At 45.5% G+C, this 13,520-nt stretch overlaps 1 protein-coding gene across 1 annotated transcript in view; it reads left to right on the forward strand.

The window, feature by feature from the left end:
- The window catches only part of INSC (INSC spindle orientation adaptor protein), a 129,417-nt gene that overhangs the window by 23,586 nt on the left and 92,311 nt on the right, over window positions 1-13,520 (forward strand). Inside the window, exon 2 of the mRNA XM_008150999.3 lies at window positions 12,652-12,752. Within this exon, the coding sequence (XP_008149221.2) occupies window positions 12,652-12,752 (101 nt within the window). The remainder of the gene's footprint in view (window positions 1-12,651; window positions 12,753-13,520) is intronic.

Genomic DNA, 13,520 nt, shown 5'->3' on the forward strand with positions numbered 1-13,520 from the left:
TAGACATTCTGACAGGTATGAGATGGTACCTCATTGTCGTTTTGATTTGCATTTCTCAGATGATTAGTGACTTGAGCATGTTTTCATATGTCTCTTGACCTTCTGTATGTCCTCTTTTGAAAAGTGTATATTTAGGTCCTTTGGCTATTTTTTGATTGGATTGTTTATCTTCCTTTTGTTAAGTTGTATGAGTTCCCTGTAAATTTTGGAGATTAAACCCTTATTAGAGGTAACATTGGCAAATATATTCTCCCATGCAGTGGGTTTTCTTGTTGTTTTGTTGATGGTTTCTTTTGCTGTGCAGAAGCTTTTTATTTTGATGTAGTCCCCTTTGTTTATTTTCTCCTTAGTTTCCATTGTCCTAGGAGCTATATCAGTAAAGATATTGCTACGACATATGTCTAATATTTTGCTGCCTATGGATTCTTCTAAGACTTTTATGGTTTCCTGTCTTACCTTTAAGTCCTTTATCCATTTTGAGTTTGTGGTATTCTGTATTTGTAAGTTGTTTTGTCTTTTAAAAATTCTTGGAAAAATTTCAGCCACTATTTTTTTTTTTTTACTGTTTTTGCATCTTCACTTTTATTATTATTATTTTTATTTATTTTTTATTTATTTTTATTTATTTTTTATTTTTAATTTTTAATTTCTTTATTGATTAAGGTGTCACATATTTGTCCTCATCCCCCCATTCCCATCCCACACCCCTCCCCACGGATGCCCCAACCCCCTGTTGAACTTAACCATTGGATAGGCTCATATGCATGCACACAAGTCCTTTGGTTGATCTCTACCCCATCCCCCCAACCTCCCCTATCCTCCGTCTGAGGCCCGCTAGTCCGATTGATGTCTCCTTGTTTCTGGTTCTGTTCTTGTTCATCAGTCTATGTTGTTCATCATTTCCCCTAGATGAGCGAGATCATGTGTCCCTAGAGATATACTTATAAGAACTGAATGTGAGACGAGCAATAATAGTTATGCTGACAGGCAAATGAATCAGTCTGTAGTGAGTTTCTTTCTGGACCAACAGTTCTTTAGAGACCCAATTTCAATGTCCACCAGTTCCTTATGTGTACATGTCAGCACTGACCCCTCAGCTCTGGATGGTAGACAAATGGTGGTAACGTAGGTCCAACTCCCTCTGGTTTGGTCTCGGCCTGACCTAGGGGCACGGCTTCACCCGGACTCAGGGGCACGTGGCCTCACCCAGACCCAGGGGCGTGTGGCCTCACCCGGACCTAGGTGCGCGAGGCCTCACCCGGATCCAGGGACACATGGCCTCACCCGTACCCAGGGGCGCGTGGCCTCTCCCAGACCCAGGGGCGCGTGGCCTCACCCGGACCCGGGACCCAGCCTCACCCGGATCCAGGGACACATGGCCTCACCTGGACCCAGGAGTGCGTGGCCTCTCCCAGACCCAGGGGCGCGTGGCCTCACACGGACCCGGGACCCAGCCTCACCCGGATCCAGGGATACATGTCCTCACCTGGACCCAGGGGTGTGTGGCCTCTCCCAGACCCAGGGGCACGTGGCCTCACCTGGACCTAGGTGCTCGAGGCCTCACCCGGATCCAGGGACACATGGCCTCACCTGGACCCGGGGGCGCGTCATCCACTATTTCTTTATAATTTCCTCCTCTATTCTACCTCTTGTCTCCCTTTAGAAATCTGATTAAATACCTGTTAGACTATTTTACTCTCTATTCCTTAGATTTAATTCTCTCCTATTTTCTCTCTGTCTCTCTGGGCTGCTTGGATAACTTTTTTTGTTCTATCGTTTAATACAGCAATCCATTCTTTAGCTGTGATCAATCTGTCCAATGAGTTTTTCATTTTAATTATTATATTTTTAATTTATAGAATATAATTTGGTTCTTTCTCAAATCTTCTTGGCTATATTTCATAGACGTTGTTCCTTGAAAATGTTTCCAAGATTGTCTTTTATTTCTTGAAACTGAAGTCTTTGAGTTTTTATTCCCCCTCACAGATAATGTGTGTTCAGGCCACAAATCTATATGAAGATCATATTGCGATAATTCGTTTTTAAGAGTGGTTTTGGTTCCTTTTACCTAAGTTAGGATAAACAACTTTTGTTGTTTTGTACCTTCTGTATTGAAGATTTATTTCTCACTTACCCTTATACTGAGTTGCTGATCTTCTGGACTCCTATTTGATTTTTTCCCTATTCCCTAGGCCTTGTCCCTAGTCTGTCCTGCTCTATACACACATGAAACAGAAGCTTAGGGAATATAACATTCAGCAGATGTTCTTAGGATAAAAACTCCCTTCATTTATTGCTTATTATTCCTGGTTCCTGCTTTTGCTTTCCTTTCAGTCTCTTTAGATTTCATTTTCAATAGCTCAGTGATGCATTAAAAAACACACAGTAAGATCATCTTTATCAATTCTCTAAAATTCTTCTTATGGGGAAGTATTTTAGAATAATGGTCTATGATATTGCTGAATATAGAATATGCTTGTGAGCTTTCTTTATAGGAAGAAGAATCAATTGCCTAGTAAAAATCAGGTGCTAAAAAATAGCGGCATGGTGTGGAGTTCCTTAAAGAGAGGATAGAGTCTTTCCCCCCACTCAACTTACCAGCTGTATACCTTAGCAAATTATTGAATCTCTCTGCATCTTCATTTTAATGTCTTTAAAATTGGGTAATAGTAGTATTAATTATTTTGGATTTTTGAGAAATAAATGAATTTATTTATATTAATCCCTTAGAAGAGTGCTTGGTACACAGTGCCCAGAACCACATTTCCACTGAATTTAAGATGCCACAGATTGTAAACTTACCTGTTACTTCACAAAAAAGAGATTATGCTTCCAACTAAACTATGAAACAATGCCAAGATGTCATCAACTGAAACATACATCCCAATTGCAGATGTTAAAATATGATAAAAATGCACCTTAGAAATACCTGTAATAAATTTTGGCTGTTATTATGAATGGATGCATAGGAACAGAGAAGGCACAGGCTGAGAAACAGAATCTTAGTCTCAGAAGTGATATGACTTCAAATGTTTGTAAGTATTTATTTCATCACACCCTCATCTTATCAACTTCTGGACCCTGGCTATATTGTGCATGAACTAGTCGGTGTCCAGTAGACTGAACAGTGTCCAGTAATTGTCAGTAGACAAACACAATATTCCACCCTCTTCTCCAAGACTGTGGAAGAAGAGAAAAGGAACTTATATTTATTAAGATACCAGTATCTAGCATACTTATAGGTACCTTTAATATATCATTTACTTTAATTCTTATAATTAGTCAGATTAATGAAAATTAGTTGCTGTAACAAGCAAACCCCCAAGTATCGGTGGCTTAGCACATTATGTTCATTTCTTGCTTACATCACAGACTGTTGTAGGTTGGGTGGCTCTACTCTAAACTGTGATTTGGGACTCAACTTCTTCCATCTTCTGGCCTTGCCATGGTGTGGCTTTTCAGTTGCTCTGGCATCATGCCGTAGGCAGAAAGGGGAAGAGAGAGGGACTAGGGAGAAAGCATGCTTTGTCTTATAATTTAAAATTGTTCAAGACCTCACAGTTTTATTTATTCCTAGGTAACTTTTTGAAGGGAGCAATTACTATAGGTTTAGGGTGATTGGGGAAGTCCTCTCAGATGAGGTAGGATAAAAGCTGAGTCCAGAAACACTGGTATCACCTGGAGATAGAAAAAGGGGATTGAGGAGATTTCAGTATGGATGTGCTGGGTGCAATGAATTATGGAAAAGCAAGGTGTTTTTGGAGAACCAGGGAATACTCTGTTGGGGAATGATTAACATTTATTGAGCTCCTACTTTGTGCTGGATATAATGCAATGCACTGTTCAGATGCCACTGTGACATGTGACACAGTGACATAAATGAGCCTTGATAAGATAGCAATCTGTAAAAGGACTGCTTGACCCATTCTGTGCCCCAGTTAATTAACTCAGATGGTTACTAGTATATGTTGACCATGTGGACCATGTTCCTGACACCAGGCTCCCACATAAAAGATTCTTTATCTGAGGATGTTATGGCAATGACAGTAGGATTTGTTGAGATTGGTTGCATTGTGTTCACACTTGAGGTTATTCCATTTGTATATACTGTGACCCTAGAGTGGGTTCTGGTTCTCTGTCTTTGGTTCCTTTTATTAATGAACTGGTGAGAACCCTTTGTCATTGTGGCCGAACCAAGGTTCTGGTTCCGTCTGGATTTTCCTTAGAATGCCCTATACTACTTAGGTCACAGAGAGTATGAGTAGGATGTTAATTATTTCTTCAGGGCCAGTGTTGCGATCACAGAAAAAGTTTTAGTGTTGTTGTTGTTTGTAATTACTCAAAGGGTGGTCTTTATGTACTAGGTCTTTATCAAATCTCTTCCATGGAAGGTTTTTTTCTTCCCATATATTAAATATATTTTGCTTTTTAATCCCCTAGTGGGTAGCAACTTTTTGGGTCTGATGTCTGGGTCGGAAATGGATCTTTTATTGGGCACAAAGATGGATATCATGATATTTCCTGTGTAGCACCATTAACTATCCTTCCGGGTCAAAGCAGCTTATTTTATTATCACTTGTTCTTGTAAGAATCATGCAAGATACATGATCTTACTGATTATATCCACAGCCTTGAGAATAGGTTCTATTCCTATTTTTACAGATGAGGAGGCTAAAGGTAGGAGAGGTCTAGAAGGAGACAGAACTGGGATTGGAATCTCAATCCTGAACTTTGGATTTCCATGATCTCATCATGCGATCTTCCAAATGTTATTGAGCAAACTGCAGCTTGGAGGATTTGAGAAGGAAATAAAATTGGAAATGAGAGTTGGATTATTATGGTTGTTAAAATAGCACTATCACCTACCTGCTCATGGCTCTAGAAGAACATTATATTTGTGAAGTTACAAAACATTGTACAGTTCTCTCTCCTGTGTTCACTTTCCCAAGGGTATGTGGACCCCCTCAACCTGGGTCTTCATCATGACTCAGAGAGTGAAATAGCTTGCCCAGTGACCTCTGGTCATGATTTATGAAACAGGATGTATCCAAATTTTCACCACGTTGGAGCTATTCAATTTTCTCTAATGGCCCTTATCTGAGAATTATGTCTATTCGTGGCAGCCACAACCAGTAAGTCATTAACTTAAAGTATACTTATTGTTAATTTTAGCACCCTGGGACCTGCGCCCAATGAGAGAGGGCTCTCACTTTTGCAAATCAAGGCTGACGGACATTCGAGCAGTTGGCTAACATTCACATGAGGAAAAGTTAGAAGTAAAAAGTGATAATTAAAAAGTTAAAGAGTAAAAAGCAGTTGACTAGCTGCACATAGTTCAGAATGGCCTCCTTCTGGCTGCCTCCCTACTGCTAGGCACTGTCCTCACCAGAAGAGAGATTGAACCAATCTTTATATGGAGCAGCCCTGTGTGCCAGGTACTTCCCTTATGTGATCTCACTGATCCGCACAGAGTGCCACGAGGAAGGAACCATCACTCCCATTTTATCCTTTATCAATCCTTTAAAATTCATCTTGAACCTGAGCAGCCCTGAGGTCTGGGCAGGCCCCCTTCTCCCTGATACACAGTCCTTTTGGGCTGTCCAACCAGGGTTTTTAGTGCCTCAAGGGACAAGGCCTGGCTCTTTGAGGTCTGGTCTGCCAACTTGCTGGGCTCTGTCGCCTGGCAGCTGTGAGGGGCCACTGGGGCTTCCTCAAGGGAGCCAGAGCTGTCTATATTTCATGAGGTTCAGCCCATTCATCAGGGCTGGGTGACAGCTTGGATCTCCCCCGGGAATGAGGATTCTTAAAGTATCTGGTTGCTGCAGAGTGCTGGCCACCACACCTAGCAATACTGAAATATCTCTGATGACTGTTGCCACCCTCCTATAAGTCAAACAGAGACCCCGAGTCGGGGTGAGAAGAGAGGCTTATTGTTGTTGCTTCCCAAATCCCATTTCAGTCCTCCTTGCCCCTCCAGGTCCCCACCTCTTCGGCCCCAGGCTTTTGTGGTCCCACTGGGGGCTTACATCGTTCTCTTAAATAAACTGCTGCTGCTGGTCTCATTCCCTGGAGTCCATCCACTCCACTGGTCACCGTGCGTGCTGAAATTCCACGCCGATCATTTCGCCCTCCCTCGCAAACACCTTCAGTGGCCCCCCTCACCATCCATAGCATAGAGTCCAAAGAACCAACCTTTCATATGCAGGGCCATAGAGGCACCTTCTCTCCAACCCCTGGGAGATATCTGGGTCTCTGGATACCCACTACATTTTCTGGTCTCCTTGCCATGGCTCGAAGTGCTCTCCTGGCACGGAATGTCCTTGTCCCATTTACATCTGGCAAAATCCCACCCTGCATGCAAGATCCAGATGTCACCTCCTCTAAGAAGTCTGCCTTCCTCCCCTAGCTGAAAGGGACCACTCGTTTTCCTGCATTCCCATGCCACTGGGGTAGTTTCCTCTAAACTCCACCCCCAGCCTAGCATGCTCCACTCAGCCTTCTAGAATCTCTTCTGTACTCACGATCCTGTGCCTTTCACGTGCTCTTCCTGCTGCCTGCATTCTCTTCCTTCCGGTCCCCTCTCCTTCCTTCGCTTCCACATTCTTTCAAGTGGCAGCTTTAGGGTCAAGCCCTGAGAAACTTTCCCTGACCTCTTCTCCACACCTTCCATTCTCACCTAGTACTGGTGGAAGCCCTCAGGACCTCTCTTAGCATCCTCTTGGTTACCTGTGGCTGTAGTTTTCCTGCAGCAGTGGGATTGTCTGTGGAATGTCTGTCTGTCTGTAGAACGTGGTGAAGACAGAGCTGGGAGTGAGGAGGGAGGCTGTCCAGCTGGGTATGACAGACAGTGTAGACTATGAGAACTCAGCAGGGACAGGGGGCTTTGTCTCAATGGATATTAGGATGCCCTTTCCAGGTATATGTATAGTCACAAAAGACCCTCCCACAATTGTCTCACCGAGTACTCATAACACATGCTGCGATAGGTACCTTCATCTCCCATTACCAATGAGGAAGCTGAAGTTCCTTCAACAAGAAGCTGCCTGGTCAGTCAGCAAATGTTCATTGATTTGATCGTTATGCACAAGGCACTGCTTCAGGAAGGTGGGCCTGGGGATACAGTAGTGAACAGGACAGACCTCCAGTCCATGCCCCTGGGACCCTCAGCGAAGAAAGATGTAAAGCTACTAATTCCAGAGAGAAATGTTTAAATACAATTGTGAGGGCTTCTATGGGGTGAGGAATAAAGAGGGGTAGGGGATCATATAATGAGGGACCTGACTGCATCCCCAGGTCTCATTCCTCTCTTACCTCCACCCCTGCCTCCTACCTAGCATTTCAGCTGGAGCTTAACTGCTTTCCCCAATGTTTACCATCCTGCCCCCCCCCCCCTCCCCGTTGACAGCCATAATGGCTTCTGCAGATTAAACAATTTTCGCCTTGCCGTGAGCTGCACTCGGATTGGCCCATTAGACAACAGCAGAAACCTCCCTTTCTCCTGGTTCTAATTGAGTAATTTACTGTAAACAGGCTCCCTTTCCTCCAGAGCCCAGGCTGGCTCATTAGCCAAATGGAGGTGAGCAAGCGCTGCCTCTAATGGGATGCAGGAGAGAAATGAGCTGTCCAAATGCGCGGCTGTCCCAGCAGGCGTTGAACTAAATCAGTGAACTTTAAGGCTTCAAGTCTTTTTTTGTAAACCAGCCCCTCCTAGTGAAGGAGGCATAGAACCAAGGTTGAAGTTCCAGGGTGAGATTTTCAATGAGTTAGGGAGCCCTTTGAGGTGGGGTAGAGGTGATAATGGAGTTTCCTCTTTCCTGCTCACTCCGACATGTGTCCTCATCTCTTTTGTGGGCAAGGTAGCATCGCTGCCTTGAGATGTGTCTCAACTCCTACTGCCATGAGGAAGGACGCTCCTTCTTTGAGGCTACCATGTGCCAAGCACATGATTGATATGATATTTTATGATATACTAGAGGCCCAGTGCACAAGATTCGTGCATGGCGGCGGGTGTCCCTCAGCCCAGCCTGCACCCTCTCCAATCTGGGACATCCCTCTCACAATCCAGGACTGCTGGCTCCCAACCACTTGCCTGCCTGCCTGCCTGCCTGCCTGACTGCCTGCCTGCCTGACTGCCCCTAACCACTTCTGCCTGCCTGATTGATGCCTAACGGCTCCCCTGCTGGCCCAATTGCCCCTAACTGCCCTCCCCTGCCAGCCTGGTCACCCCTAACTGCCCTCCCCTGCTGGCCCGATTGCCCCTAACTGCCCTCCCCTGCTGGCCCAGTCATCCCTAACTGCCCTCCCTTGCCAGCCTGGTCCCCTGCAACTGCCCTTCCCTGCAGGCCTGGTCACTCCTAACTTCCCTCCCCTGCTGGCCCGGTTGCCCCCAACTGCCCTCCCCTGAAGGCCTGGTCCCCCACAACTGCCCTCCCCTGCTGGCCTGGTTTCCCCCAACTGCCCTCCCTTGCAGGCCTGTTCCCTCCCAACCACCCTCCCCTGCTGGCCATCTTGTGGTGGCCATCTTGTGTCCACATGGGGCAGCCATCTTGTGTGTTGGAGTGACAGTCTGCATATTTGGAGTGCAATTTGCATATTATTCTGTTATTAGATAGGATGATATGATATGATATTATTAGGAACTCTTGTGAGTGGTTTCATTTAATCCTCATGAAGCTCCTAGGAGGCAGGTATAACTGAAGAAAACACCTTCATGGGGGCTGATGATTTTCTCAAGTTCATGTACTAATGAGGCACAGTCTCTGGATCTGTCAGATTCCCAAATTTAAGTTTATGTTGCAACACAGATAGCTTGGGGCAAAGAGGGTGCCTTGAATCTATTCTTGGCTTCCTGACATGCTGTATAGCTTTGGAGGGGTTCTACTCTGAGCCCCTGTCAATAGAATGAGTTCAGCCTAGGGCAGTGGGAAGGGGTGGCTGTCAGGGCAGCAGGCCACAGGGGTGTCCCTGAGGGCTGCATGCTTGCAACAGGTCTCTCTATAAACCTAGTGACACTTTAGGCTTAGCTGGGACTGCGGTGTTCCCTCCCCTAATCCCTTTACGCCCCATAACTCTGTCCATGTGACTGTCATGAAAGAAACCTACAGATGAGGAACAGGGAGATGGCCCCACTGTCTGTGCTTCTCTTCCTCCCACCATTTGGTTGCAGTTTTTGTGATTTGTTTCATTTTTTCTGAGGACTGTTCTGTCCTCTCTCTGGCTGTGTCATTGAAGGGCATCCCTAGAAGGAGCTGGGAGACTCACAGTCTGGGTGGTGGGAACAGTGGGAGGTGCTGGTGAGAGAGAAGAGGGCTTGGCTATGAAGTTTGGGGCTGGAATTCAGTCAGGCTGCCTGTTATCAAATGCTGAACACATGTCACCTGTTCATTGCTCTCATCATCATCTGCAATCATAAAACTTGGATTCTAGTCCTCCGTCACTTACTAGCTGTGTGACCTTGGGCAATGGACATAATTCCACTGAATTTCAGAGGTCTCACCTGTAACAAAGGGATGATGATAATATTAAATGAGTTAATACTATATGAACCATTTAGAACAGGGCCGGGCACATAGTACCTAGTCAATAAATATTACCTATTGTTTTCATTATAGAGGTACTTTATAAACATCAGCTGGGTTAAAGTCTTTGATATTCCCTCTGTCACCTTATAGATTTCTCTAACCTGTTTCTTATTCCCATTGAATGTGAAGTGTAGCTCCTCTGAGATCTCATTGGAATCATAATCTCAGTTTGACTGAGCAGTTCATTGTGTAGGGTCCTGTGCCTAGTCTCACACTGAGCAAGATGTAGTTTCAGACATCAAGGAATCTTGTCCCATTGGGGAAAGGAGACAGGCATCATAATGCAGTCTGTGAAGGCCAGTGGTTTATATACAGTCCAGATGTGCCCAAGAGGCCTCCCCAGGTTTTGTTAGCGGGCAGCCTCCACCAGCATAACTGCTGGGAGACTATGAATGAAATGGATGAGCAAAGACATCTCACCAGGGTGCTTTGACAAAACAAATCCATCTTAGATTTAGTGCATTTCCCTCAGCTAAGAGCCCAGTGTCCCTAACGAAAAGGGTATAGATTTTTGGGGCATGACTTGTTCCTACTGTGCCTTTGCTGGCCTCTTGTGCTCATGGCTTTTGTCCAAAAGGCCCCCCATCAGTGATTAGGAATCTGTTCTAGAATTTTATGCACTGCAAGCTGTGTTCCTGGAATCTGCCTCTTAGAAATTCAAAACATCCAGGCTTTTGTGCCCAACAGCTCTCCCTCTGGGTCCCTCCGATATGACTTGATCAGATCCAGAGGTTCCTTCAATATTCTAGAGTGTGCTTCACCTAGTTACAGAATCCTGACTGGTTCATACTTAGTTATTTAAAAAATATATATATATATTTATTGATTTCAGAAAAAGAGAGGGGGAGAGAGAGAGAGAGAGAGAGAGAGAGAGAGAGAGAGAGAGCTAGAAACATCAATGATGAGAGAGAATCATTGATCGGCTGTCTCCTGCATGCCCTCTATAGGGGATCGAGCAGCAACCTGGGCATCAAACCGTGACACCGGCCTGGACTGATTGGTTCACAGCTTAAAGGACCTCAAACTTCCTGATCGTCTCTGTCTCCTCAGCTGCTCTGAGCTTTAATTCCCTCTTCGGCAGTTTTTCTCTGCCCCCCTTCCCTTCTCCATGACAACGATGGCGGTAAATTAAGGCCTGCTTGTTCATGCACTCTGAACACATCATAACTTTTGGAGAAATTGGTATTACTTTCTGGTTCTTTAGTCAGACACATCACAAAGGGAATTTTGTTATTTCTAACTTTTTCTTTTGTGTCATACTTTTCAGGCGAGTGACTCACTGGGTTCCCAAAATACATTTTCTCAATAACGATGGTAATGGTAGAAATAACAATGCTGACACCAGTGACGCACATTGTCCCTGTGCGAGAAGCTTCATACACTTCATCTCATTTTCCTCATCACCTTTATCTGATCACGGGGCTGAGCACACAGCAGACTCCCAGGACACAATAATAATAACAGCTTCTATTTATTTAGCTCCCGTCTCTGTTACTTATCTCACGTCATTGTTATAGAGTTCTGTGAAATAGATATCAGCCTCAGTTATAGATAAATAATTAGGGCTCAACATAAAGGTATTAAAAATCCATTCCACCCCTTCTTTCAACAGGCAACATAGAGTGCTTGCAAGTGGTTCTTGCCCTTGAAGGGCTCACAGTCTATCGGGGCCCACAGTGGCCGTGAGTCCCTGGAATTAACCAAAGCCTTAGTTTATTCTGGGCCTCTGCCTCCCCATACTTTTTCGATGGACACACGCATTCTTTATTCCAAGCATCATAAGGGGTACTTTATGTCCAGCCACACCACTATTAATTGAAGTCCTCCTCTGCTCTTTTCTCATAAGGGTCACTGTAACCACAGAGTAAGAGTTTAATTTTCCTGGACTTAGCTTGCCCACCTCCGCTGTATCTTTCCACCAGTTCATTCTTGTGTTTTCTCTGAATGTCTTGAAATCTGCTGTCCTCAAACCAGGGCATGTCAGGGGACAGCCATCCCTCTCTTTTATTACTTTGCCCAGGCAACAGTGATAGAATCTCCATTTCCCACAGGGAGGGCTTCTTTATTGGCTCAGAGAAGGAGTTGGCAGAGAGGGAGGACTGGGGAAGGGACAAGGCAAGGCAGGAGGAGACAGAGAGGTGGGCAGCTTGTTTTATGGGGGAAAAAGGATGCTATTGTCTCAATCCAACCTGTGAAGCACAGACAAGCCAAGTGGGTCTTCAGTGCTGGGACTGGAGCCCCTGGGACCTGGTTCCCCTTTATCAGTCAGCCTGCTTTTGTCTACAGAGAACCCAAATCCTCACTTAAACAACAACTTCATTATCTTACATAACAGGAAGCCTAGAGGTGGGCCCAACTCCAGGTTCAGGGATCAAGGACCTTTCTTCTCCAGCTAGGTCCTCTCTTGATTGCAAGATGGTTTCTAGCAGCAATGAAATGATATTCTTTCCTTGTTCAGGTTCAATGGGAGAGATCCAGTCTTACCTTGTAGTTAGGAGAATATTTTTCCTAGAAGCACTCTGAACCAATTACTGGCAGTCTGGGTGAAATTACGTCATCTGAAGTGGAATGGATTTTGGGAAGCAACCACCATGCCCATTACAGAGTCACATTTTCCAGGCATAATCAAAGTGAATAACCCAGTGCTGTGATGGTATACAGTTAGGGAATTAGCATGTAGAGTTGCCAGATTTAGCAAAAATATGGGATGCCCAGTTAAATGTGCATTTCAGATAAACCATAGACTTAAGTATAAGTTTTCCTCCTGTTATGTTTGCTGGTCCCTGTGGTCCAATATTTGGTACAAAGCAAAATGGGTCAGGCACATATTTGACAATGGGATAAAAGATTGCGGAAGTTCATAGTGGGCTAGGGACTTAGAACCAAGATCAGAGTCTTGTATTACTTGTGTGAGGACAGCAGAGCATAAACTGGTTCAAAAAGCAGAGGAGGGCTAGGGGGTCTTCCTCCACATCTGCCTTGACTCCTTGTGGCCAAGATCTGGGAGAGAAAGTAATTGGGTCTCCTCTCTTGGGGCCCTCATTGACCCCATCCTTCCTTCTCTTTCCAGGGTCCCGACCGCTGTGGGCAGGCTTTGCTTCAGATTGGGATCAACATGATGGCGCTGCCTGGAGGCCGCCAGGTGGACTCCATCACCCTCCCGGGTCAGCGGTAAGTCCCACAGCTGACTCTCAGGGTCAGACCTGGGTCCCAAGACCGCAGGTGGTGCCCTCTCCATGCACCATCCTGGGGAGGAAGCTCAGGACAAGGTGTTGGGGATACCAGGTTCACTCAGCATATATGCATGGAACTGCACCCTGGGGCATGGAGGAGTCAGGCACATCCTATCTCCCAAGGAGCTACAGTCTAAGATCCAGGCAGGCAGTGAAGCAAAGAATCAAGTGGGGTGTGCTGCTAAGATAGGGGACCCCAGAGGAGGTTCCTGATCCTTCCTAGGCCAGGAGGCTGGAGTCACTGGGGGCCCTCAGGGTTTGTGACGGTCCTCTCTGAGCCTCTTTGAAGGGTTAGTCTACCTTTAAGTGTCTCCTCTTTCCCCCAGAGCTCCAGGGAGAGAAGTGAGCTCAGAGCTGGTCCTTGGGAAATGACTATTGCCCTGAGTTGGGCAGTAGAGGGGCAGGGGGGTGAGGGAGGGAAGAATGCACTGAACAGGTAAAGTCCAGATGATGAAGTTGGGGAAAGGAGAGACTCATGGCCCCAGAGGTGCCTTCTCAGCATCTTGGTTCCCTCATGTGTCAAATGGGGAGATAACAGTACTACTTCATAGGGTTGATGTGTGGATTAAATGAGTTAATATAAATAAGTGTCCGTCATACAGAGAGAGCTACATCGGGGGAGCTATGGTTTAATGAGGGCCTGCTGTATCTCAGAGGCCCTCTGTGGCTCCTCATGTAGGTGATCTTGGGGAGTTCTTCCAGAAAT

This window comes from Eptesicus fuscus, chromosome 13, assembly GCF_027574615.1.
Source record: "Eptesicus fuscus isolate TK198812 chromosome 13, DD_ASM_mEF_20220401, whole genome shotgun sequence".
NCBI classification, from domain to species: Eukaryota; Metazoa; Chordata; class Mammalia; order Chiroptera; family Vespertilionidae; genus Eptesicus; species Eptesicus fuscus.